Here is a 28,000-nt window from a genome sequence, read left to right as displayed (position 1 = left end):
AATTTGAATGTGTTAAAAATCCTTAAAACCAACTAGCAATATCTCTCTGGAGAATGTGAGTGGCACTGTATGAAATAGCAGAAGTAGGAGTTTAAAAAAGCAGTAAAGTGCTGTTTGCTCCCCCACAGGAAACTACAGACATGATAAACCAATGAGCGTGAGCTAACACAGAAACAGAAAGTAGGAAAAGACAGTTACGTATTTAAAAACATAGGCTAAAGGTAGAAATTCTAAAAAAGGTTTTGCAGGTGATGGGTTGGATAGGGAAGAGGTTGGAGTGAATGGGCAGAAAATGGGGAGTCTGTCTTCTGAAATCATCCAGCACATGATCTAAGATCATGTCCGTGGGTTTATATGTGTTCGTGTCATCCATTTATTTGTGGACACATGGGTAACTCATTTAACAAGGTAAGAGACTCTTGTTATTTAACAGTAGGTACAGTTGTATCTATAGCTTTGTGTTAAACTTTGTTAACCATAATAGACTGTTCTGAAATCTTTAGTAAGTAAAAATGAAAATAAAATATATTGAGCAGTGCAGTACTATATGTGATTATGGTGGACTTACAGAGGGCGGGACTGCATTCATTTCAGGCAGCAAAAAATCTGATGAATACTTAAGTCCTGTTCACCTTTACAGGACCTGAGCATAAATCACATGAACTTTCATTTCTGCTCATGCTTGTCATCTGATTGTGATAAAAATGCTGGAATCTATAACAAAAAAAATCAAATTTTGCAATTAATAAATTGACAGGAGGGTGATTTATTACACATTTATTTCTCAAAAATCATTCAAGTAACGTTTGTCTGTTAAATTAACCAAATGGGTCTGATTTTACATTTTCTTTACTGTGTAAGTGGGACTTGAAACTTTGCAGATAATTTACAAAGTCACAAATTACATTTCTTGGACTTCAGCGAATGCTCGGTTTAGTCCATCAGTTAGTTCTGTAACAAGTTAATGTGGACATGTTACACATTTGGATAATGCCTGACTTGATGCTTGTGGTATTTTGCTGCAGACTCACTTATTTTACTTTTATGTCTCAGTTCGTGTGCAGTTCTGATGATTACGGTTCAGCTAGACCTGCCCTGTGATGAGATAATAAACAGTTCATTTCAATATAATTATTCCCTACTAATCCCTTAACATGTGTAAAGCTAATACAAAATGAAAACATACATATCTCTGAAACTTCATGTCCATGTTGTGTTTGTCAGTGCGTGAAGTGAGGAAAAAAGTTCTGGTACTCTCTTGTACACCACTGACATAGATTTAAAAAAAATAAATAAACCCCATAGAGATAATACCATAAACCCTTTCAAATTGAGATATAAGACCTGGTATATCTATCACAGTCTCACCCCATGTCGTCAATATTTGACGACACTTGACCATTCGTCAATATGTGACGCGGAGGGTATACCTTTCGCGTCATTTTTTGACGAACTGGGGACTTCAATACTATTACGTCCGTTGCATTCTCTTCTCCTATTTTCTTACCATTTTCGCGTCGGTTTAGGGTTAGATTACGCAAAATTAAACAGTGTACGCGAAATTAAACAGTGTACGCGAAATTAAACAGTTGTCACCTGGCGTTGGGGTTAGAAACAGTTGTCACCTGGCATTGGGGTTAGAGTTAGGTTTGGGTAGGGATGTCATTATGTAAATCTAACCCTAAACCGACGCGAAATTGGTAAGAAAATAGGAGAAGAGAATGCAACGGAAGTAATAGTATTGAAGTCCCCAGTTCGTCAAAAAATGACGCGAAAGGTATACCCTCCGCGTCACATATTGACGAATGGTCAAGTGTCGTCAAATATTGACTACATGGGGTGAGACTGGGTTGGTATATCTGATAATATAACACTACAGATCATATCATATAATTAGCTACATGAAAAACTTGCAGTTTAGTAAGGCATAAGTAGAGTAGCTTCCAAAGAATCTAATAAAAATGGTGTATAAGATTATTAAAAAAAAGATAAACTAAAAAAACAAAACATAAACTAACTATACACACGTAGTTTCAGGAGGAGCCTTTACATTCAGGCCTGTCAATCATCATTATGGGCATGAATAAGTTGCAATTTTTCCGGAATTTGGCCCCACCCGTTGGCGGAATCACGTTTCCATACTATGAGCTCCAACACTCCCATCAACCTGGGAAATCATTTTAAATACCACTGCAGCAGCAATATTTTTAGTCCCCGCTCTCACTACCGCAGTAGTAATCTTAGGGGCTCTGTACACGACATTTTATGCAGTTTGGTTTTTCCTTTGGTTTAGGTTATAAAACGCAAACACTGTTTGATTACGCAATGTCACGCGCAACTGTTCATTCAGTCTAGGCATGCGCGATCAACCAAAACAACAATGGTGTTATACAGGACGCTGCTGTTCACCATTCTGCATTTAATAACCCCTTTTCCACCAAAGTTACAAAAAGCTGAGCTTTATAATCCAGGATCAATTGTAGTTAAACTTCCCCTTATTGTCAATTTAATCAAACTGCTAGTTTTTTCTCTGTATCCATTGTTGATTCACAGCTCTGTAGAAGAATGCACTTGTGCACTCTTATGTAGTTCTCCTATTCAAGGCAACACCGCCATCCACTGGCCTGGCATACGGTCTCTGCGGATGCATGTAAACGATTATAACATCTAAGGAAGCGTGGTTTGGTTGATGCTAGTTGAATTTTGCTGTCATCTGTGTAAGGGATTTGACCCTTCGCTGCTAGCTTGGTTGATAGGGAAACCAATCAGAACAACAATATTATTGCCTTTCGCAACTTTTGTCCGACACACAAACCACAAAGTATATTTAAACCTTATACACTTTAAACAATTTTAAATAGTTTTTTGCGATTGTCTCTCATTGCCGCACTGTAAACCAGCATTGTTTTTGGCAAAGAAATGTGTCACAAGCCAATTGTCGAGTAAAATTGAATGTATATGATATGTTAACAGCGTGACTTGTTGGTAACCTAACACATAGAAACGCCCTTTGACTCTTTACAGCAAAGTACCAGCAACATGAGAAGTGGTGGCACGCAAAAGAAAGTGAAGTTACCCTAAAATATAAAGTGTCAGTACTGCAAGCACTGGTTTAGTTATTTACATCCAGTGTTGGGAACGTTACTTTAAAAAAGTAATTAGTTATAGTTACTAATTACTTCTCACAAATAGTAACTGAGTTAGTAACTGCGTTACATTATTATAAAAGTAATTATTTACAAGGAAAAGTAATTACTGCGTTACTTAAAAAAAATTAATATTTCAAATAACTTGAATGCCCCTTACAAAATTAAATACGTTAAATGACTAAAATGGATACTAAAGAGAAATCACTAATTTTGTGGCAGCATGTGACGATGTGAGGTGCTTTATTAGATCAGAATTACTTGCTACAGACGTGGAGAGACTTTTTCTTCATGGGCATAAGTTGCACATTACACAAACATTCTTGCCTTTCACCTCAACAATGGAAAAGTAGTGCTTTATAGTTCGTGTTTGCGACCGCTACCTTTGAGCTTGTTGTACTTGCCATCGCCCTGTCGCCGGTGTTTTCGGAGTGATTGATGCGCGATGACCGGGCTGCATGTCAGTGCTTTGAGATGGGGCACAGTCAGCAGCAGCACCGCTGCTCGTTGAGAAGAGAAAACGACGCGTATTTTCATGTCAGTCTACAAAAGTCTCCAACCACGCCAAAAAAGATAGCTAGATTTGTCCTATAAAGTCGCTAAAGTGATAGAAAGTTGCTAAATCTAGCGACAAAGTGACCAAGTTTCTCAGACTTTTTAACACTGCTGCTCGCTCCTCGGACTTGGACTGCGCGTGTGGGCGGGTCTTTTTGTGAACTCTGCCTCTGGTTGGCTACCGATGGAAATTAAGCCAATCACCATCCGTTATGTTTCTCACAACACACACAAGAGAAAAACAGTGTTTGGCTGAGAGAGTGAGCATACGCGGCTGAAAATCACTACAGTAAGATCAATTTTAGTAACGCGCAGCATTTTAATGTCAGTAACGATAACGGCGTTATAACGGGGGAAACAGTAATTTATTTGATTACTCGTTACTGAAAAAAATAACGCAGTTACTAACGCCAATTACTTATAACGCCGTTATTCCCATCACTGTTTACATCACATGATCTTTCACCATTGTGCAGCCGCGCACTTGCTCTGTAGTTTGTAGCTCGCGCTTCGGCTTTCGTAAACAATGGCCGTTTCTCAATACCAAGTAGGCCTACGCCAAGTTCGGACTTGCGTCCTTCGTAGTTCGAACATGCAAGTAACTTAACTTTACTATCAGTTAAAAGGATAACAAATAACAGACTTCATAAGAATAATAAAGATAAATAAATTGATGAGGCAAAAAAATGCCAGTTAGAGATATCCATATAGGGAATATTTTATGTTTGACCATCAGACACCGAAGGGCAGAGCTACAGAGCCCGCCTGGTCACCCCTTGGAAAAAAGAAAACAAGAACCGCAAGACTTAATGCGGAGCTGCAAAAAACGACAAGTGGATGACATCAGAATACCGTGAGAACAATTTAAAACCAACCTCCTTCGCTTTATTTCTCGTGGTACTCTGATGTCATCTGCTTGTCTGCTCTTGCGGCCCTGCGTAAAGTTGACCACACCTTAAAAACGCACTGCTAAACTCGATAGAAATGCTCTGTGTATGCCTGCACCTCCTTTAATTGTATAGCAGGAAAGTTCTATCTTACTTCTCAGCGTGAGAAATAGCTTACAAGGTTTGGCGTGTGAATGGACAGAAATGAGTGTGTCTCACGGTGAATGTGTGGGACTTGAGAGCCCTGGTTATATCAACATCATTATATATGTCAAATTAAGTTACGCAATATCCACTTAATTTTATAAGTTATAAACAGTCATTTGAAATAACTGACATCGTATGTAGCTATAGTAGATTTGCTTAAATAGCATTTAAACAAAGGAACTGCAAGGGTAGGAATTAAAACCCCACACGCTGGTGAAAACTGAAAAAAAAAGGGTTTTCTTTTGATTCTCTGAGAGAAGTTTGATTAGCATTGGGGGTTGGCAAAGAATTGGCATACCTGGGCAGGCCAGCTGACAGTATAATCGGCCCGGGACAAGATAATCTTAGAGCCCCCCCCCCCCCCCCTACTTTTACTGGTAACAAGACATTTGGCATTATCAGATTCAGGACCCACGAATAAAGAAACAATAAAGATCTCATTATCTTCTCCGCGGTAAGTTTTATTTCAAATTCAAGTTTTACATATTAAATATTAAATAGTTTGTGCTTTCTCTCATAAAAACCTCACAGCAAACAGCACCGACTTCTACTTACAAACACACGCGATGCAGTGATTATATCTGCGGTCACAGATTGCTAATGGGGAGAATTAGGAATTCTATTTTCCTCTATAAGGCCTATATTTTCTTCTTTTCTTTTCTTTTATCTTCTGAGCACCGGACTTGTGCTGAGTCTGACCGGACATTTTGAGCGTACTAGACTTCAAATCAATTTATTCCATAGGTTCCAGTTCTGCCCCCCCCCCCACCCTGGGCCCGGGACAACAGACGGCGTGTACCTGGGGGTGGGTGGTTTTTAATTTCTTGACTCTGTGTCAATGGTAGCTGCTAAACTAGCAGCTAAACCATGTGCAATTACATTTTGGAATTAACTTCCTTCATGTCATTTTATTTATACACTGTAAAAAATATTTTCTGAATTTGTAAGTAAAGTTAGCATTAAATATGTTTTACAAACAATTGGTTTACAAACTCTTGGTTGTTTGTGATTATCATCATTCAGAAAAGTGGTGCTTGTGTTTAGACTTGTGTTTAACGTGATTAAATCATGAAGATTACATTGGTTTCTTTTCAGTGTAGAACAGTTTGTCAACAAAATGCAAAAATATAGTATATTTATAAACATTGCTAAAACAAAGAGTGAATAAAAAAAATAAAGTTAAAGCTGCTGATAATTTTTTTTTCATTTACTAGCATTTGCTGAGTTAAAATTGTTTTTTAGCTTTTTTAAGTAGCCTAAGTCCTACTTCAATAGGGCTGGGTATTGGCAAGGACCTCACGATACGATACATGGCCCATGATACAGTGTATCACGATACAATACAATACGTTGCATGTTGCGATACATTGCAATAGTTTTTCTTTCTTTCATATCAAAAATGCAAAAAACAGAGCTGACTTTTTTCAAACTTTTTTAAGCCAAAGTGCTTCCACACCTTGACTTTGAAAGCTGCAGGTGTTTTTACATTTTCTTCCATTTTCTCACTCCCGCTTACTTCTGAGGCATTGGCCGAATGGCCGTATATGACAGACAACTGGACAGCGATAACTACAGCAGCGGCGGAGGAGGTCATTTGTTGCACACAGAGGGATTTGATGTTTTTTTTTTCGACCGACCCTGTCAATTTATGTGCGACCCAAATTTATTTTATGAGCTTGGGGAAGAAATAATACACATTAAATAAATACACAAATATAAACTTTGAGGCAAACTATAATTTACCGTTTAGTACAGCACCGTTTTTGTAAAGCACGCGATGCAACGTCCTTCAGCAATGCTAACAATCAAGGCAGCTACACGGTCGTTAACACAATCACACATCGTTGTCGTCACTTACAAAGGCACTGGTAACTTTTGGTGTGCATTCAAGATGCTGTTTCGTGCACAGCAACGTAATCTTTTGCCCCTGCAGAAAGTTGTAACTTACAGACCAAAAAAAGACGAGCTGAACAACGACATGCAAGAGGGCTTTTCTCTTCCAGAGAGCACAAACCAAGGCTCATTTTTGCTGACAGTAAGTGAATTATAATATTTGAATTTATGGTATTATGACATTTGTTATAGAGTTCCACTTTTAAACTTTAGCCACAGGCAGGGGCAAAAATTTCATCTAAATGTTGGGGGGGGGACAATAAACATAACATTTTTCAAGAACAATTTTTGAAGGGGACACCAATAATACAGGCAAAATTGTACTTGCAAGGAAATGTGTACAGATCGAAAGTTTATCTTTCTCTATGAACGGACGCACATTTAATTTGAATACACATGAATGCAGAGGTGGAAAGAGTAATAAAATATTCTACTTAAGTAAAAGTAAAGTTACTTTAATAATATTTTACTTAAGTAAAAGTAAAGTTACTGGTCTAAAAATCTACTCAAGTAAAAGTAAAAGGTAAGTCATTTTAATTTTACTCAGAGTAAAAGTTACTTTTTTACAGCGGGGAGAGGTTTCTAGTATAGTTAAAAAAGGACAAGGGATTATAAATCTCAAAAGTTGTTTTTTATTGTAGGAACATCTTTACAATTAAAGTGCAAAAACAAAAAGTTAGTAAAACAAAAAGCTTTTTTATAACTAAGAAACAGTTATGGAATTGTTTAATGATTTTTACAGGTGAGTTATGCACTTTTGAAGCAAAAATAATATGAGGTCAGCAGCTAGTAAATACATTCACTATAGTAAGGTTGTAATTGATGTATTGCTGGTAACATACATTATTTATTTAACTATATACCTAGTTTAAATGAGCATATAATGAGATGAGTGCCATATACTTTTATCCTTTACACGTTTATTGTATTCAAGCTTCCCTGACCTGTGTACCTGATGTCTTTCAATCTCTCTCTCTCTCTCGCTGTCTCCCTCTCTGCAATGTCTAATGACCTGCGCATTCTCGAGGACGTTCTTAAGTTGTTTTACTTGACGCGAAGCTGCTAGACCTCGAAGGATAATGCGCATGTATTAAAAACGCGTCATGCAAATTAGTGGTAAAAACCCGGTCGGCAATTCTGTACTGAAGAGCATGAATCCTACCTGACTGAAACAATCGCTTCGCATCAATGGCCAGGGGTTTCTTTCATAACAATTGAATTGAGGGTCTGCATTAGCCCGCGCCTGTCTCGTCCCTCTCCATGGTTCTTTTTGTGCGTTCCCCCGCCCATCAATCAATCATTCGTGGCGCTTCTTTATCACCTTGCTTTTAATTTTATTTTTTTACTCAGTAACGGATATGATTTAAAATGTAGCGAAGTATAGCCTACAATACTTTAAACAAAACATATTTAAGTAAAAGTACAGATTTTAAACCTACTCAAAAAAGTAAAAGTACACACAAAAAAAAAACGTGAGTAAATGTAATTTGTTACTTTCAGCTCTGCCTCACCTCTGCATGAATGCATAAAAATGTTTTCTTGTTCGTTTATCTGCTTCTGTTCCAGGGGCGTAGGCAGAAAATTGTATTTTGGGCGGGCCGGAGCAAAAGTGAGTGGGCCTATAGTTTATCAGAATAAAATTACTTAAATAATAATTAAACCTTAGAGTGGAAAAAAACAATAGACAAACTGCAAAAACAGTGACATCTTTACTTTTCAATTTTTGGCAAAGTCAATAATAAAACACTGTCTAAACATGTTCAACCAACAGAGCTCAATAAAGGCTGAACAAACCAGGCAAAAACAGTTCACCTGAAATAAAGTAGGCTAAAAATAAATTGAAATGACGAAAACTCTCAGCAGAGCACGGTTTGAAATAAATAACAACCAGTGTTGGGCAAGTTACTTCCAAAGTGTAATACATTATATATTACAAATTACTGTAATTTGAAAGTAATTAGTTACATTACAATATTACTGACTCTGAACTGTAATGAGTTACACTACTTTTGCGTTACTTTTGTGTTACTTTCATCAAAATAACAGAAGTATGACTAGGCATTATAAAATGTTAAAATGTAGTTTATTGATGCTTATAAATCTAGAAGTTATGTGTTGGCCCTCGAGCTTTGAATAGGCACAGTGAAGACCTTATGGCAAAAAACAGTAACAATGACTGTCAGAGTCATAAACATGGACAAATGATCTGGTAAAAGTCTGGTAAATGATGGTACACATACCAAACACAATAAAGCTAGAGCCCACTATAATGCAACCTATAGACTAATAACATGGCAAGACACGCAACCTCTTTTCATTTCTATTCTTTAATTCACTTTTAATTCAGATTCACAGCACAAACCTGGCATGCACTGGGTTGACACAACTTATCAAAAAGTGCTATTGGAGGATCAGGCCTCAAGGAATAGGCTACAGCTCATTTCAGTACAAAATAAGGATTACATGTAGGTTAACATATAATTGCTTAATAAAACACAGACAAACAGAGGAACACTGCTTTTTGCCAAACAATGAATATAGGCTCCCATACAAAGGCTGGTAAAAACTTTAACCAGTGATGTTTAAATGTACTATTTAAATAACCATGTTTAAGTCTACATTAATGTTATGTTGTAGTTTAGGTTGCTGTTTGTAATAAAACTGTAGATAGCATAGGAATAGCCTAGCAATCTATTATGTATATGGACTGTAACCATAGCAACGTTAGCTTACCTTGTCATTGCTGGTGTGGTGAAATGGATTTTACTGGCAAGATTTCTAAAAGTCTCTTTACTTCTGAGGTTCAAGCAGCACAGGAGACCGATAGAAACTTTCTGTTGCTTTTACTTAGTGCTCTCATTCGCAGAATTTTGCGTATGCGGCGCTACCGGACCTGATTGCGACCACTTTAGTCAATGCTTATACAGCCGCGGACTTCCCAGATTCGGCTCTTTAAGAAACGCGTCAAATACAAAATTAAAGTAAGAATGAACATGCTGAATACAGCACCTGGAAACAGACATACGCTGCGTCCCAAACCGCCTACTTCCATACTATATAGTAGGCAAAGAGTACGAGAAGTAGTGCTTTTCGCCTACTATATAGTATGGAAGTATGCTGTTTGGGACGCAGACATTACTATTTTACCCGCAGCTTTTTCCTGTGTGGATGCTGGTCGCGCGCATTAGTCAAAAATAAAATAAAATAACACGTCTATTTTTGAAATGCATTGTTGTAACGCGCTCGTTACTAAGACTGTAACGAGTAAAATATTACCAAAATTTTATTAGTAATGCGTTATATTACTGCGTTACAGCAAAAACTAATATATCACTGTAATATATTATATTTTGCAATGCGTTACTCCCAACACTGATAACAACACACTGCCTAAGTTATGTTAAATCAACCATATAAGTTACAGTGCAATCAGCCTGTTGGAAATTAAGCTTTTGTGCCAAAAATAGCAACTCATTTAAATTAAACATTGTAAGTTTAACCTATAAGGCTGGCATACATCTATACACAACACACCACTTAGTTAAATCACTTCACGAGCAAAAATAGCCTACAGCATGCCTACCTTTGTTGTTTTAATTCTACAAAAGACGCAAACGCCTGGGTTTGATGTTGAAAACAGAAATGATCTCATTATAGTCCAAAGAGTCACAGAGTTCTTTTTTAAAAAACAAAAGGTTGTTGAGGCGGGTAGTAACTCATGGATGCAAATTGGGTTGTGAAGGTGGTTCATCAATTGCAGTTAGATCGGCGGGTAACCTGTGTCAGACTGACCGGGAGAGAGCACTGGAACTGCCGCCAGAGAGCAAGCGGCAGCCGGCGCCACCAGCGTCTGAAGAACTGGGCTGGTAAGACTCGGTAGATGGAGGCAGTGGCGTATCTTCTTCATCAAATCTTGCTTTTTTAAATAACACATTAAAGAAACTTTAGCCATTATTGTGGCAATGTTAATATTAGCTAAAAAAGCAGTTAGCAAAGTTAGCTGGCAGACTGCCAGAGCCCGCCGGCCGCCGCCCCCCACAGAGTCTATCTGTCAGAACTCCTAGCAACCAAGCAACCAATTACGTTTCGGAAGCTTCCTACAACTTGCTTCAACAATTCCATTTTATTTAGAAAGCAAATTAAACACACACCAGTCAATAATAAAGCCGGTTTATGTTAATATATTTTATTAAATACATTTGAATAATAAAAAATAAACTAAAAATGTATTTTGGTTAAACTTGCCTGGGCGGGCCAGGGAGTTATGTGGGCGGGCCAGTGCCGCCCTGGCCCATTACTGGCTACGCCCCTGTTCTGTTCTCTTAAAACGAAATATGTTCATGTTTATGTGTCCAAATTGTCCAGTTTTAAAACATATGAGGTTAAACTGATAAGTGATGGGAAACGTTGGTTTGTAGGTATATAGCTGATTAATTCGTCGGCTCCGTACACTTCTCAACCACCCGACTATGTGGCGCTGGCTGTGGACCAAACCACTGTGAGGCAAGGGAGGGGGGAATCAAAATGTTTACAACGTTTTTTTGTTGTTGCTCCGTTTGCATTTGTATTGTTTTACTTCTTACACAACAATTTTAAGTATTATAAATCATTAAATTATTTTTAATACAGACATTTTAATGATATTTTAGGGGGGACAACCCTCAGATGGGGGGTCCTGTCCCCCCGGGATTTCCGCCTATGGCCACAGGCTCACGTAAGATATTTTTTCATATCATACAGTGTTCCCACACATAATTTAGACTAATTCTAGTTAGACAGATTCAACACCGGCCTCCACATATTGCGTTTCATTATTTATTTATTTATTTTACTTACTTTAAAACACACAGTGTATTTGTTCAGCTGCATTTACTTTTCCTCCTCTCTCTCGCACGCTCTCTTTCTCTCTCTCTCTCTCTCTCACACACACACACACACACACACACACACACACACACACACACACACACTGACGCGAAGGGAATAATGTGTTTCCATTCATTATGGGGCATCACCAAACAGAGGTTCAATGATTTGTGCGAGTAGATTACATACAAAGTCAATGAAAAGACGCAATCAGACGCGTCCTTGCAAATGAGGCGAATTGGGCGATGCAATTGCCGCGAAAACATGCGCTTTTACCTTTAAACGTGTCTTCGCACAAGTTGAAAATATGCAGCTTAAGCAAAAACTCAGAACTTCAAGAACGCGCACGCATGGTCATTTTTTCAAAATACTTTTGCACATTTTATTTATGTTCAGTAGCTATTTGTAACTCAAAATTTGTAACTTTATTATTTTTTACAAGGTCCTCTGTATATAAAACCCCTTCAATATAGAAGGATTAATAGAGTAAATTAATAGAGTACCAGCACCTCTTTTGGGCCAATAAAAACTGGCTACCGCGGTCTCACTCGCTGTAAACACGGGTTTTGTTTCAAATGCGTTTAATGCGCTTGCCCAATTAAAAGAATTTTATGTTTAATTTAATCTATAGATTAAACTCGTTGCGTTTATATTTTGGGTGTATCTGTTTGCCCTTACATGATTAACTAATAATTGTATATTTTAATTGAACTGTCTTAACTGATTAAGCATACATATCAGGGGCGTCAGTTTGTGTTGAAAAGTGGTGGGGACAAAAGATCAGATGAAAAAACATTACAGCAGTATGGAAAAATACAAAATAACGGCGCATCAAAGATGGGCATAGCGAAGGCCAGTCAACAACACAAAAATACTCAGCATAAAACCCTTAATGTCGACTGCACATCTAACAGTCCCTGCAAGACCAGCTCAAACGAATTGTGCCAAAGCCAAAGCAGCGCATTAAGTCAATAATTACAGTAATGTCAGTAATGAAATTCATTACATATGTAAAAGAAAACACACCATAAGCATACAACGCAACATATGTGACCCTGGACCACAAAACTAGTCTTTAGTCCCCAGGTGAAAAAGAAGTACACTTCCATAGTGTTCTTAAGGTGCTTTATGTTCGCACACTAGTTTTGTACTTAATATAAAATTCATCAATAGTACTTCTTAAGATGTTCTGTGCTATTTCGAGACACCATGAATATGAACTAAAATGCATTTTTAACATACCATCTCTGTATTAAAAAATTTATTTAGTTAACACTTGTATTAAACTTGAACTCAGCTTTCATACAAAGATGGGTTCAAGTTTACTACAAGTGGTACCTAAATAAATGTTTTAAATACATTTTTAGCACAACAGCTTACAGTCACAGCTCTAATACAGTAACGTTATGTTTGAATATAAACCCTGAACGAGCAATTCCAGTCAAACTCGTGTACAATTCGCACAGGATGTCTGTAACCATAGTGATAGTTGTAAATTTGATGATTGTACCTTTATCAACAAAATATTATGTTACAATAGAGGCAGAGCTGATGTGCTATTTTATGCGCAATGTTTCTGCTGTTTACTTTCTCCTAAGACCTAAATGGTCGTGTTTATATGAGGATACTTGAAAAGACGGGATTTTTGACGCATATTTGTATTTAAGGCCAATAAAGTGGCAAAAATACTCACAACACAAGCTCAATGAGAAGCGAATGCGCAACTTGCGTGCTCCTCCTACACAGAAACAGCGGACGCATTTAGCATTGTTGTTTGTGTTTGAATGGCTTAAAATCACTTGTTTTTAAACTGCGGTGCTTAAATATATGTACAAATGTTACGTTTTTGTGACCACACGCAAATGGAACTGAAAGAACCGACAGGTGGATGACATCAAAGTGCCGCGAGAGCATTTAGGAAGCAGTCTCCTCTTATAATTTCTCGAATCGCTCTCACAGGATTTGGATATCATCTGCCTCTTGGTTCTTGTGGCACCACATGAAGTTTACCCACGAGTTTAACAAACCCCTTGTATCAGCCACTGGTTAGATCAGCATAGCAGTCAAAAACGGGACGCGGGTGATCACGTACTGGAGAAATCACTTACCCTCAAAATACAGGACCCCTAATCATACTGCGCAAAGACACGCAAGGTACCTGGCTGTTTGGTTTTCTTAGCCCACGAACTGAAAGGCTTCATCATTTCGCTAAGCCAAGTCAAACTCCATTGGTCTTTTACACCTTTATCGATCTCCAAAACATCAGAGCCTTCCTGCATTATCAGTTTGTCCATGCTAGCTGAAATAAAGTTTTACCTCAGCTTAACGTGATACAGCCACAAAACCCAGAGTGGATCCGGTGCGTAGTGATTACAGAACACTTACAGTGGAGAGAGGAACGTGATTTGGCTCCACTCCAGGCTTTGATCACATCCCACTTAATACACGTCGTCTTTATGAAAAGTGAATTTAATAATTTTGCAGTTGACGGAAAACTTTAATCCATGTGTACTACTTTTTCACCAGGGTCACAAAGGCATGGCTTGATTTTTCAGAACATTTTAACCAAATGCTTTCAAAAAGTGGTGGGGACAAAATCAGCCATTTCAAAAAGTGGTGGGGACATGTCCCCAGTGTAAATGACGCCTATGATACATATTTTTTCACAAAGTCCTCGAATATTCCAGGGGACTAGATGTCTTGACAACAGTTTGACAATTTGTTAAATGTTCACAATATTCATATGAAGGGTGATTAACAGTTGACTTCTGAAATTAAATAAAAATAACAAGATAAGATGCTATCTTATAAGATGTTATCTTTGCCTGACATCTACAATATGTTATTGAAAAATAAATTACATCATTATGTAGAAATGAGTGCTTGCAGAATATGTAACTACTACTTTTTTGACGAATGCTTATCAGCACATTACTTTTTTGTTTCTTCAACTTTAAAGATGAATATTCTCCTATAGAGATGGGAAATGTTCAGCAATAGCACATTATATTCAAATTTTTGAGCTCATCAAAAAGATTTTTCACTTATTTAAATAGCTTCTAGTTAGGAAATACACACAACACGCTTAACATATATTTTCTATACACTAAAAATGTTGTAAAAAATATGTATTCTTATATAATAAGAATAACAATATAATACATTTATATTGCGCTCAAAATGATTTAGATATGGAAAATGGAATTCTTCTTAACTACCACCAATAAAGTTTAAAAATTCTTCTTTAGAAAAACGGCGTTTAAACCCACGTGGACCGAACAAAACAACGTATGCGAAAACGTATGCTTACAAACAGTCCGTGTATGATATCTTCTTTATTTAGGTTTACATATTTTTATTTATATGCACTTAATAATAGGCTACCGTAAGATCATAATGTACACACTGTAAAAAATTATTTAGTGGCTTTGTAAATATCTCTAAAATAAATGATTAAAGTAACTTAATAAAATCTCTTAATGTCAGTTATGTGATTTTTTTTAGTTGGACCTGATTCGTTCAGTGACCATTTCTTTATTTTACATAAATACGCCAATAGGTGGCGAAGATGTAATTCGTTTTAAATAAAGCTCAAATTGTGAAATACTAAGCATAATTTTATCAAGCCACAGAATATATTAAGACACACGTAGTACATCCAATCTAGATTTGTTGTAAATAAAGACTTGTGTGCTGTGAGTGATTGGCATTCCTCCTTTGGTTCAGTCAGTCATCAGATCCTCGTTCACGAATTATATAATTTCAGTCATGTCGTTCACGACTTCATTCAGACGCAGATGACTGGCTAAAGTTCAGTGAAAGGGTGGATTCATTCAGCAGCTCAAACCAATTATATCTTCCTACTAACAGAGACAATTGGCTCACATTAAAAGAACAACAGCAGCCACACATTTAATTTGTTTTTACTACAGTTACCAAGATAGTTGTAGTAAAACTATATTAAACAGAAATACCACATTTTACTACAGTAATTACCTTGATAATCATTTTTTATTAAGGTAAATAGTCCACCTAAACATGGTTACTATAACTTTACTAAAATAAAAACCACATGATTCTTTCACAAGACTATTTACATTGCACTCGCTTTCTGTACGATCCCTTTCATTCATTAGGTTGAAACTTGTACCAGTCATTCAGTTTGTTTAAGAACGCGGTCTCTCTCTCGTTCGTTCAGACTAATAACAGTGGCTCGGTCAGTGAAGTGCGTATTCATTCATTCAAGAATTACAACTTTATTCAGCATTGTCTTCTCTTTCGGTTCTGTTGTGATGTCCTGTGACTGTAGCGATGCAGCTGACCTGTTCCTCAGACATGTTTGCAAAGTTTTTTTTTTTTTACTTGTAGCGTGCGTCTCCCCAGACTGTAAACGAAGCTTGGGTGCACAAAACAAAAGAAAAAAAGAAGCAGGGGCGGAACGGATAACAGTCAGCCGTGTCATACGTCAGCCACATCACTTTATGCGGCGCCGCAGTTGGATTACGTCAAAGTACAGCAAGAGCTCTTCAAGAAATCTTACAGAGTAGTTTAATTTTGACCTGCTCTCGCTGTACTTTGACGTCATCTGTCTGTCAGTTCTTGCAGCGCAGCATAAAGTCAAACATACACAAAAAAGTCACTATCAATATTTTCCATGAAGTCATTGGATGATGGAGGAACAAGCGAGCGATTGGTTACATCCCTAAAGGACGTCACATTTTCGAAGGCGCTGTTTGGATTATCTATTATACTACCTCCCTATTTTAAATACAAACTTTGAAGGCGGGTTATGCGTTTACTGGAACGTAAATTACCGGAGTGTAATCTCATATACCCTTACATGTTACGATATAAATAGTCCTCAGATATTGTATTACCAGACGTGCATGCGAAATCTGATGTAAACAATAGACTATATATCTATATTTCATGGATTATACGCATTTGTGGACAGAAATGGCCATTGGATGATTCACACATCTGAAACAGACTGGATTTGACTTGTGATCAACACAAAGGTAAAAAGTCAAGTTTATTTTTGCATGTTGTCATTTCGACTTCTGTCATAAAATACTACTTATACAGATGTTCTAGCATCATCTCAAAACGGCTTTACAGGGGGTATGGCTTAGCTAAATGAGATGTAAATGAGCCCTATTGTCTCTCCCGGCAGAAAAAAAAGTGTTAACTTTTCTTTCCCTAATTTTCTCGGCATTCTCTTTCTTGAGTGTGTTAAATTCAAATGGCCACAACTTTTCCAAATCTAATCAGATTTCCATGTGTTACATGTCGCTGGAAAGCTTAGAAAACTGCACTTTCAGAATCTGAGAATAACTCAAAATTCCCCAGATCCGACTTGTGACCAGTCACGGAAAGTAGGGACACATTTTTATTATATATATATATATATATATAGAAAGACCTACAAAAAAAAATATCTTGGAACAAAGCCGTAAACCAAACAGGAAGTCAGCTTATTTCAGTTATTTCTGTCTAATTGTCACAGGTCGGAGCGGACCACCCCTACCGTGAGTCTCGCTCCTCCCTCAATTTCCACCCCGCGGAGGTCCCAAAGCACCCCAATGACAAGACAGACACGGAGATATAAAATTTAACCAAGTTTTTTTTAAATAAAGGTTCTAAAAGGGCTGCCGTAGTCAGATGAGGGGTTGGGGGAATTTGGCACAGATGCCCGTCCTCCAGGACTCCAGGGGGCAGGATAGGGGGTGTCCTTGGCTAGGCCTTGTGTATGCAGGTAGATGGTCCCAATTTCCTTTCGTCCTCACTTCACCAGGCGACAGCAGGCGTCTTCCTTACGACCTCTGGCCCTGGACTTACAAGAGGGAAGTGACAGTTGAATATGCAGGGGTAAGTTCATCCACAGACAACACAACTCCCTGAAATTCTACCAGAGACTTACGGTTCATCAACTGATCCTTCAGTGTTTGACACAACAGGAGTCCAAGGGGGAATGCAGATCACTATCACCACTCCAATATGGGGCCAACAGACATGCAGGTGAGTACACAGGCTTTGAACTCTGGCAGTAGGCAAGTATGCTGGGACTTTAACTTTGAGCAACAGTGAGTGTACGGGGCCTTTAACATGGGGCAACAGGTAAGTATGTATACAGGGCCTTTAACTTGGACAGCAGTCAGGTATAGGAGGCCTTTAACGTGGGAAGCAGGTAGGTATGTATACGGGGCCTTTAACTTCAACACACAGTGCATACACTGGACTTTGGCTTTATCAGGCAAGGGGGCTTCACAGATAAGTATTCAGGTAAGCTTTACTTCAACAGGCTGGTGGCACACTGGGCTTTGGTGGGCAGAGAGGCTTTACAGGTGAGTATTCAGGTAAGCTTTACTTACAACAGGCTGGTGTCACACTGGGCTTTGGCTGTTCAGCACATACAGGTGGAGGAGAGAGGGTGGATATCATCCAATCGCAGCATTCCGCCTACAAGCAGACTTACGGAGAACTCCCAGGCACTTTCACTTTCCAACAGTCAGTGAAGACAGTCCCACGTCGATATGAGCCCTTGGCTCGGGACCTGTAGGCTGGTAGCAGAGAACACACACACACGTCACTCACGTTTATCAACTCCACTATTTATGCAGCAGAACATACAACACCTCTTTACACAGGCGTAGGAGGATGAAACCGGTCCTTTGATCGTACACAGGTAAGAAAATGGCCGTCCGTTGCCACCACTCGATGACTCATACACAGGGCTCTTTCCTCAGCCTAGGATATGATTACTGACAACATTGAGGACAGCACAGCAATTCTCCACGAGTACTTACTTCAATAAAAAGCACTCACCGCACTCTCCACACTCACAGTGACTAGGGTCAGTATCATAGCTTCAGCAGGGGTTCGGAGACCTGGACAAGTAGGCGACGGGGGGCAGGAGAACAGCACGTGAAGGCGTAGATGTCAAAATCTCAAAACTCCTCTTCCACTACTCCCGCTTCTCAGTGACTGAAACAGACTGGGTGATGAATAAGCATTTAATGCTACAGACTAGGCCTGGCAAACTCGATTCCTTTTAAGGATCCGGGTTATTGTGAGTCACTCACTAAAGTGATCCGGGTTGTGTGATTCACTTGAGTCATCTGAGTCAGTATTGCTAAATTTCCAAGGAAACTCAGTACAGACCCACTTGTAACCGGCTGATCCACGCGACTCGAGATTCTCAGAGCCGGAAACATTGCAGACTCGCAGACCATGGACATGAGACTCGCTCTACAGATCCCACTAACCGGCTGATTCGCGTGGATCAGCCGGAGCCGGTTAGTGGATCTATAGAGCGACTGAAGTCTCCTCAAAAGCAAATCCATAACAAAAGCCTTTCACTTCTGAAATAACATGCTTATAGGTTTTAGGTTTGGTGTGTATGGTCGACCATTTAAAAAAGAAGCCTAATAACAATAGCATAATAATATAGAGAAAATATAGAAAAGAACTGTCCTGCTTATGTAGCCCCCAGAGTCAGAGAGACAGTTCGCGCAGATCAGCCGGTTACGGATCAGCCGGCGGATCAGCTGGTTACGGATCAGTCGGTTACGGATCAGCCGGTTACGAGTTGAGAGACTCTCGAGTCAGAGCAGATTCGCATGTCTCTCGAGTCCGCATTGTTTCCGGCTCTGAGTGAGAATCTCGGGTCAGTTCGCGGCTCGCGCGGATCCACAGGTCTCTCGAGTTTGCAATGTTTCCGGCTCTGAGTGAGAATCTCGGGTCAATTCGCGGCTCGCACGGATCCGCAGGTCTCTTGAGTTTGCAATGTTTCCGGCTCTGAGTGAGAATCTCGGGTCAATTCGCGGCTCGCACGGATCCGCAGGTCTCTTGAGTTTGCAATGTTTCCGGCTCTGAGTGAGAATCTCGGGTCAGTTCTCGCGCAGATCAGCCGGTTACGAGTGGATCTGTAGTGCGAGCGAAGTCTCATCAATAATGTTGAAAGAGGTTTGTGTGTGTGGTGGCGCTGTTTATGGTTTTACATTGAATTGTAGTAGGACTCAACTGATCCGGGTTAATGACACTAGAGACTCGCGACTCATGAGTTAATTTAAAGATCCGGGTTAAAGATCCGAGTGAGTCGCGACTCGAACAGGTCTACTACAGACGAACTCTGATAGTGGGAGGACAGAGATAAGGAAAGCAGTAACACATAGAAGGGGTTCTAATGGAACACACTGCATTTCCCCTTGCAAAGTACCTCACAACAGACGTTTTAATCCTCCAACTCCACTTCCTCTCTTTAGATTTACTCGTCACATCCGTTCGACATCTCCAGTTCCTTCATTACACATAACAGGATCACAATGACACTGCAGCATATATGGTTTCTCACTTATCTCCAAATCAAGTCCAGCACAATATCCGTAGTCCTTCACCCAGCCACTAATCCACTTCAATTTGTCTCCTTCTAAATACCAGCGCTGCCACCAAACTCCCAGCACACACCAAACAGCTTCACCCAAAAAACTTCCAAGCAGAATAAACTTCACCTTTCTGAACGTATCATTGCCCTATTTATGGGCCTCCTCTTCTTGTGACAGCCAATCACCAATCGCTTCATTTATTCGGCTCACCTGTTAGATATTAACCTTGATTTATTTGCCCGGAGTCAGCCGGAACCGGCATGGTGTTTGTGAAAATCGGTCCGGGCGATCTAAATCCTACTTGCTAACGGTGTATTTTTAATGTATGCTATATAGCGCTGTTTATGCTTCCTGACCTGGGCTCTGCCAATAATGTTTCCAAGGAGAGTACTTTCTTAGCTGTATTAACCGTCCTTTTCAGTATTTCTCTTCCCTATTAAACCTTCTACACCTTAAAAGGACATGCTCCACATCTTCACTCTCTCCACAAACCTCACAATTCCCAGATGGATGTTTCTTTATAATAAATAAATTGCTATTTAAACCAGTGTGCCCTATTCGTAATCTGTTAAACCAAACCTCCTCCTGTCTATTTGTGTAATAGGTCCTTTTCCTTGATATTTCTTGTTGCAAATTATATAAATGTCTACCCCTCCTCTCCTTATCCCATTCAGGCTATGTTTACACGTGGGCAGCTATTTTCATAAACGGACATTTCAACCTCTCCGGTTTCAAAAATAATATCGTGCACACATGTCAGTTTTCAGAAAAGTGTTTATTTACACGTACCCGTGCATATTTGCCGTCAAGAGACGCTCAAGCCCACGTAAGCCAATCACCAGTAGCGCTGGTGGTGACGTTGTAACAGTTCCCTGTTACTTGTGTACCAAGGAGTGCTCTCAATGCAGTTATGTAATTATTTACCTGAGCAGTAGGGGGCGATCTGTCCAGGTGAACCCTATTTAAGGTAACAAAGAAGTCAGGCAGGAAGTCTCTATCTCCTTTGGAGCGGCTTACCTCATGGTGGTTTAGGCCTTTGTACCCTGTATACTGGTTCTTCATGTTGGAGGGAGGAGTTGTTGCAGTAGGTGATTGATGACGTCAACGTACAGCGAGAGCGAGTTGAGGAATCACACTTAGAGGTCTAATTTCGAATCGCTTCTCGCGGTACTTTGACATCATCCGTTGCAGCGCCGCATGAAGTCAAACACGCGCAAGATTGCTGACCTCCGAGCACTCGTCTCTGCTCCTAGACATAATGGAGCAGCTGTATTTGCAAATACAAACACACAAAACGAGTTTGCACGAACAGAAATGTGATCTTGGAAGCTTTCAGAGTAGCAGTCACATGTAAACATAGGTCACACTTTTGACGTAGGTGCGAGCTCTGGCGCATACTCTGTGACGTTGCCTGCTTACACATCCGTTTGTCTCAGTTTAGATGCAACCGTGCAACCGAAGATTTTCAAGATCTCCACTCTGGCCGGAGTTTTTAGAAACAATCGGTTTCAGAGGCGAGTTCTCCGTTTGCGTGTAAACGAGGGGCACAAACGAAGGTAAATCTCTCAGTTTTTAAAAATAACCATGTACGTGTGAACAGAGCCTCAGACTGCCACATTGCATTCACTTTTTGTTTGATTATTACCTTTATCTCTGACTTACTGAGTGGAACATATATTTGAATTTCCTCTTCTTTTATTGCCTCTTTTGCAAGTTTTATTAGTCACACCTGTGTTTGATTATTAGTTAAGTTCTTACACCTGTTATGTTTGATAATCACCTCTATATATTCTGCCCTCATGTGTTTGTTCCTTGTCAGTTGTTGTTAAATGTTAATGTGAAGCTGTTCCTCATCCTCGTTGTATGTTTTTGAATAGAGTTCCAGAGTATATATAGAAAGAATCCTGTTTCCTCATTATAGTCGTTGTATATTGTATTAGTAGAGTTAGTAGATACGTGACAGAACGACTTACCTTAAAAGTTTTACGTGGCGTTTAGTGTTTTCCCCTCCTGTTTTCAGTTAGAGGTTTTATTTTTTTTGTCGTTTCACAGTTTTACTTTAAGTTTAGTTATCTCCATGGATCTTCCATCGGTAAAGATTCAAATTCTGGACCAGGGGGATCGCCCGTTGGAACATCACGTCAAGGACTTTTTGGACCTGGCGTGCCTTCCCCACTTTCCTGGCTACGCACTCTGTGTATTCCTCAAAATCAGCCTGAACAAGTGGGCAAGGGCACGGAGACCAACGGCCGGTCCGGAGACCAAGAGGTCGCCTCGGCCCGTCGGACAATTGGCCTCACTTCATGTCTCTCCTCCCTCCCCTTTGTCGGCTCCCGTCTCTACAGTGACGTCACCAGGCATCGTCACCACTTCGGCTCTGCCCTGGTCGGCCATCGTCCCTTCCTCGCCTCAGAGTTTTCCTTGTTCACCAAGTGTCTCTCACTCCACCCTTCCAGCTCTTTGGGCTCCTCCCTCCTACGGGCGTTCGCCTTGGTTCCTCTGCTCTGGCTCCGCCTCGTAGCTCCGGATCACCTCCTACATCTCGGTCGGGAGACCCACCAGCTCTGCCCCGTCTCTCCGGTTCCTCTACTCCCCCGGGTTCTCCGCTCATTCGGCTACACCCTGGATCCTCCACCAGTCATCACCGTTGTCCGTCCCTAGGTTGAGCAGGAAGAGCATCACTCCACCCTGGCTCCTCCCACCAGCGACTCCACCCTGGGGCTTCATCCTGTTCGGGCTCTGGGGCCTGGTCCAGAACCCTTTCTAATCCCTCCTTCATTTTTTGGACATTTTTGTTTTGGACTCCCTCCCTCCACTACGGGCGTACTGTAAGGGTTTTGTGTTGCATTTAGTTCTGTTCATTGTTAATCATCTTGTTTAGTTCATTTGTTATCTTATTTCATCATCATTAGTCACACCTGTGTTTGCTTATTTAAGTTCTTACACCTGTTTGTTTGATTATCACATATTCTGCCCTCATGTGTTTGTTCCTTGTCAGTTGTTGTTAAATGTCAATGTGAAGCCGTTCCTCGTATGTTTTTGAATAAAGTTCCAGAGTGTATCTATAGAATCCTGTTTCCTTGTCATCGTCGTTGTATATTGTATTAGAGTTAGTAGATATGTGACTATTTTTCTGCAACTTTTTTTGTGGAATAGGTGTTAGTTATCATTAAATGGATAACAAGACAATGCTTATGACCACATTCATTTTGTTTATTTAAATTTTCTACATGGAGAGCAATCAGTCATTTTTAAAGAGTAGCAATATATGTTGTGTACATTATATTAATCAGTATGAAATAAGTTTCCTTTATATAAACTCATTTCCAATTTTAGTTTGGTCTTTAGATTATCAAGTACAGTGTCATGCATGAAAGGTTTGCCTAGTAATTTATATCTATTCTATCTTTAATACCAAAGAGATCTTAATTGTACCTTTTCTGGAATAATAAATTTATAGTAGGTCTGTGTAACAAAAAATGCCAATAACCAAATATGATTATTTCCCACATATTTTCACATATCTTTATTACACTTTTCTGTGCAGACTCGTAAGATATAGAGCTTTCAGATAAGGACACCTGCTAATATTTTTTTTGCAGTCAGAAATCAGTTAATAGAAAGAATAACGCAATTGAAGTAAACTTAATTAGGCACTTGCTTTTTTTTGTTACCTATGTTTACTTATAATTTATGCTGCTATTTGGACTTCTTTGTAAACTATTAAGATTGTATCTTGAATATTGTTTGTTTTTTTATATGTTTCTTTAAGCAATAAAAAAAAATAGGCACTTGCTGGTTGTTTTCTCTAAAGGACTGTCATCTCAAAGGATTTCTTTGCTGTCCTGTGCATTGCTAAAAAGTTGCACTTTATAATCTTTTGATGTTGAATAACATTTACATTCACTTACTCCATATCATATTTCATTTACCACATTCTTGGGAACTGCTGAAAGTGTTAGTGTATTATCAACAACTGCACAAAAAGAGGAGGAAAATACCATCTGTTAATAAACAAAGAGAGTCAATTCAAAGTTCACTTATCAGTAATGAAATGCTTGCATTGGCTGTGCATTTAAGAAAGAGATGATCTATACAATCAATCAGTTTAGTTATCCTCTGAGAGTCAGTAGCTATGGTTACTTACTTAACCCAAAAATTACCTCCGTTTTTGGAAACGAACGCAGAGGTTATCTGCTTGCTTACTCTTAAACTTACCTGGGGAAGTCACAAACCTGCTTTCTTAAATACCCCTCATATAGTCTGTTGGCAGTCCTTGGCCATTCAAAGTGGCCCTGGTGCCCAGACCTTCAGTATGAAGCGAGACTAGAGGGAAACAGGCTGCCAAACACAACAAACTAGAATTACAAGACACACAGAAAGGATAATTACAATAATTTACTCTTCTTTAAAAACAACACTGCATGAGCAGTCTGAACTAACTATGCAAATTTTGTGAGAATGATGATATGTCAGAAAGTGTGAATGCATTGAATGACTATCTAACCAGAGCTTATATTTTTTCTCTTTCAGAGCTGGACACACAAGAACTACAATCATCATGCTAACAAAGAACATATATACACACATGTGTCTGAATATATAACAATGGCAAAAGAAACTAAAACAAATTTTCATTAGCTATTACTGGTTTTGATATTTGGATTCTTAAAGGTTTCTAAGAAAACATCTTGGATCTACGGCACCAAGGAGACAACAGGCTGAACAGTAAAAAATCCCAGTTTATTATTTTATGGAAGTTCTCAGTTTCTATTCAAATTAGAGGTAGAATGAATTCCAGCAACATCTCTTGCAACAAAACTATTGAGCAACAATATCAGCATCAAATCTATGCAGTCTTCTACACAGTGATTCTTGTTCCTGGGCTTATCGGTAATATTCTGGCACTCTGGATTTTTTATGCCTACATTAAGGAGACAAAGAAGGCTGTAATATTCATGATCAACCTGGCAATCGCTGATTTGCTTCAGGTTTTGTCTCTTCCTCTGCGCATTTACTACTATCTGAACAATTCATGGCCTTTTGGTCAGATCGCTTGCATGATCTGTTTCTATTTGAAATATGTCAATATGTATGCTAGTATCTACTTCCTGGCCTGTATAAGTGTGAGACGCTGTCGACTTATTATTCAACCATTACGCTTTGATGTCATGAGGAGACGTCAGGACCGCAGCTGTTGCATTGCCGGGTGGTTAGTTGTGTGTTTAGGATGCCTCCCATTTCCTATCCTAAGAAAAAATCCTTCTACTCCACAACATTGTTTCTCTGAGCTTCCCATGATGCAACTAAGCAAAGGAATAGGAGTGTCTCTTGTAACAATTGCAGAATTTACTGGTTTTATTTTACCGTTGGCTGTTGTGGTCACCTGCACAGGGTTGACTGCAATGAGTTTACGTGAGAAAACCTGCATTCTTCAGGATGCAGGGGAAAAGCACAAAGCTCTCAAGATGGTGCTAAGCTGTGCTGGTGTGTTTCTGGTCTGTTTTGTGCCATATCACATAACTTTTCCTTTAGACTTTTTGGCCAAATCAAATTTTAATGTTACGTGTGCATTTAGGAGTGCGGTGCTGCATACTCATCCCATTACATTGTGTCTGGCCAGCTTGAACTGCTGCCTGGACCCAGTGATGTACTATTTCACCACTGATGAGTTTAAGCGTCGCCTGTCTAGGCCGGAATTGCAAGAAAGTTTTTATCTCCATGACAGGATGTCATGTACCACAAATGAAGTCCTGACATCCAAGTAAAGGAGAAATTGAGCTGGCAGGAAAAGGACTGGGATATTGTTTTTGGATCATGGACAATAACCTTCCTTCATAATGGGACTGAGCTCAGCTTTGGAACTCTAAACAAATAAAATCGACTTGAAGTCTTTTGCTAAGAAATGTGATTTTTGTCAGCTGCTGAGTATTTATTAAAAGCTTAGTAGCCTTAACAACTAATAAACAATATAAATAATAAGTGGTGCACAATGGACACTACACTTGTACTTGAGTTCAGATACCTTGAATGTACAGTAGCTATGTTATTGGAAGTAAAATTTCTTCTTTTAACTTGGATCTGTTGAAAGTGCTTAAGCATCAAAGTGTATTAATCTATTAAATGCTGTATTTTAATATCCTCCTGCTCATAATACCTTTTTTAAGTCCCTGCCAAAAGCCCTTATACTGTAAGTGCAGCTTTTGTGATTAAATTGACATATTTCCTTTAAAACATCCCAGCCAGACACATTAAAGGGCATTGTCAAACCAGCCAACAGCTTTAGTTTACATCGCACCATGGTTGACAGCAAATGTGGAGGAACTGTTCCTCAGGATCTTGCTAAATCTTAAAGTTATTAAGTAAATCTGTGGTTGTTATTGATCTAAGACAAGTTCCCAAGATGACAGTTCTAATGAACGATCACATGGTCATGAACATGAGGTCTTAGTGTTATACTGTTTTATTATAAAGCTACTGTCTAATTACTTGTACAGCCGACCTACAATATTGCATGCTCATTGGCTGCGTTTGAAAGGTCTAAAATGCAGCCTTGGAGGCAGCAGTCCAAGGCATCAAGGCATGTCTGAATACAATGTTATGTTTACTTCCTGTTTCCTGAGATACCTTAATTGTCCTTCCCCACAATTCTGTGTGGGTGTGCACAAAGAATGTGATTGGTCGAGCCTGGCTGCGTTCGACAAAATAAAATGGTGACCAAGGAAGCAGCTGTAGTACAAATTTTGTATAAATAAAGTTTTATTTTCACTTTATACACCTTTTAATTGCATTTCAAGCGAGAAACAAGTATTATAGTTTTTAAATACGGGATTAGTTATCACAATATATATATATATATATATATATATATATATATATATATATTCATATTAGGGCTGTCACTTTTCGTTCGAAAATCGATTGCACAATCGATCGGACCAACCAAAAAAGTTTCGAAAACGAAAATAGGCAATCGATTTTAAACAAATATGTACACTATTAATTTTAAAAGAATTAAACAGTTAAAAATATAGATGTAACAAAACTCACAAACAAGCAGAAAAAGAAAATAAAGAATTCCGAAAGTGCAGTAGGTGTGCGAAAGCTAGACAGAAAATACCCAGCAATTTTCCGCACCTATAGTTTCACGCTTTCAATCGCTGCATCTAGTGTTTTGCAAAGAAAATGGAGGATAACGTCAATAAACCTGTGCAACACGAGAGAGCTTCGAAATTGTGACCTTACAGGAGATGATGAGTTATGACAAGGAGCCACCCTTGCGAGCTGACAGCGACCCGCTTTTGTGATGGAAGATTGGCAGTACGAAATACGCAGCTGGCAACGAAGTCCCCGAATTTCCCTGGGACATCAGTGCGGTTGGAGTGCGTCTTCTCAACAGATGGACATATAGTGAATGAAAAGCGCTCTGCTCTTGACCCCTAAAATGTTGATCGACTTGTTTTCCTGACCAATAATTTGTAATGGTTCTAGCCTTTTTGCGCATTTTATTATGCCTGCCTAGTGCCGCCTAAGTGTCTGTTACGTTTAATAAAAAAATACACAGCATGTTCTCAACTTCAAGTAAGTCTATTTAAAGTTTCATTTTTGAACAGTTGTTTGAAATGGATCGAATCATTATTTAAAATAATTTTTGAATTGCCTAAATCATAAAAGCAGCCGGTTGAAGCCTGCAGTAATGTTTTTCATTTATGGCAGCAGTCCACTCTGCATATTTTTTTAGAGAAAGTTGCACTACTGTTGCTGTTTTTTATTCTGCACGAAACGTAATGACGATGAATAAGAAAATTTGCTGACTTGTGTGTTTCAGGCGCTCTCTTTCAATTTGTCTGTTATTTGGCGTTGAAAATGGAAACGTCTTTTTTAGACATGGAAAATCGATTTTACAATCGATTCAATGAACACTTATATATTAAAAATCGAAAATGATTTTTTCACAAAAGTGACAGCCCTAATTCATATAGATATATATTCATATACACCCCAAAACCCTTAAAAAAATAAAAAAAAAACTTGAATTGAGTTTGAAATGTTTATTTAATAA

The 28,000-nt window shown here is 39.0% G+C and overlaps 1 protein-coding gene and 1 long non-coding RNA gene across 2 annotated transcripts in view; one reads left to right on the top strand and one right to left on the bottom strand.

The window, feature by feature from the left end:
- Window positions 1–28,000, bottom strand: part of LOC135760864 (uncharacterized) — a 271,903-nt gene that overhangs the window by 178,019 nt on the left and 65,884 nt on the right. The window lies entirely within an intron of this gene.
- Window positions 156–26,761, top strand: gpr174 (G protein-coupled receptor 174). Its single transcript, XM_065253845.2, has 2 exons — window positions 156–408; window positions 24,472–26,761. The coding sequence occupies exon 2, from the start codon at window positions 24,729–24,731 to the stop codon at window positions 25,704–25,706; it is 978 nt and encodes a 325-aa protein (XP_065109917.2). The 5' UTR covers window positions 156–408; window positions 24,472–24,728; the 3' UTR covers window positions 25,707–26,761.

The sequence above is a fragment of the Paramisgurnus dabryanus genome, chromosome 16, assembly GCF_030506205.2.
Source record: "Paramisgurnus dabryanus chromosome 16, PD_genome_1.1, whole genome shotgun sequence".
In the NCBI taxonomy this organism is placed as follows: domain Eukaryota; kingdom Metazoa; phylum Chordata; class Actinopteri; order Cypriniformes; family Cobitidae; genus Paramisgurnus; species Paramisgurnus dabryanus.
Note: the sequence above shows the minus strand (reverse complement) of the source record. Positions and strands in the feature narration are given on the sequence as shown.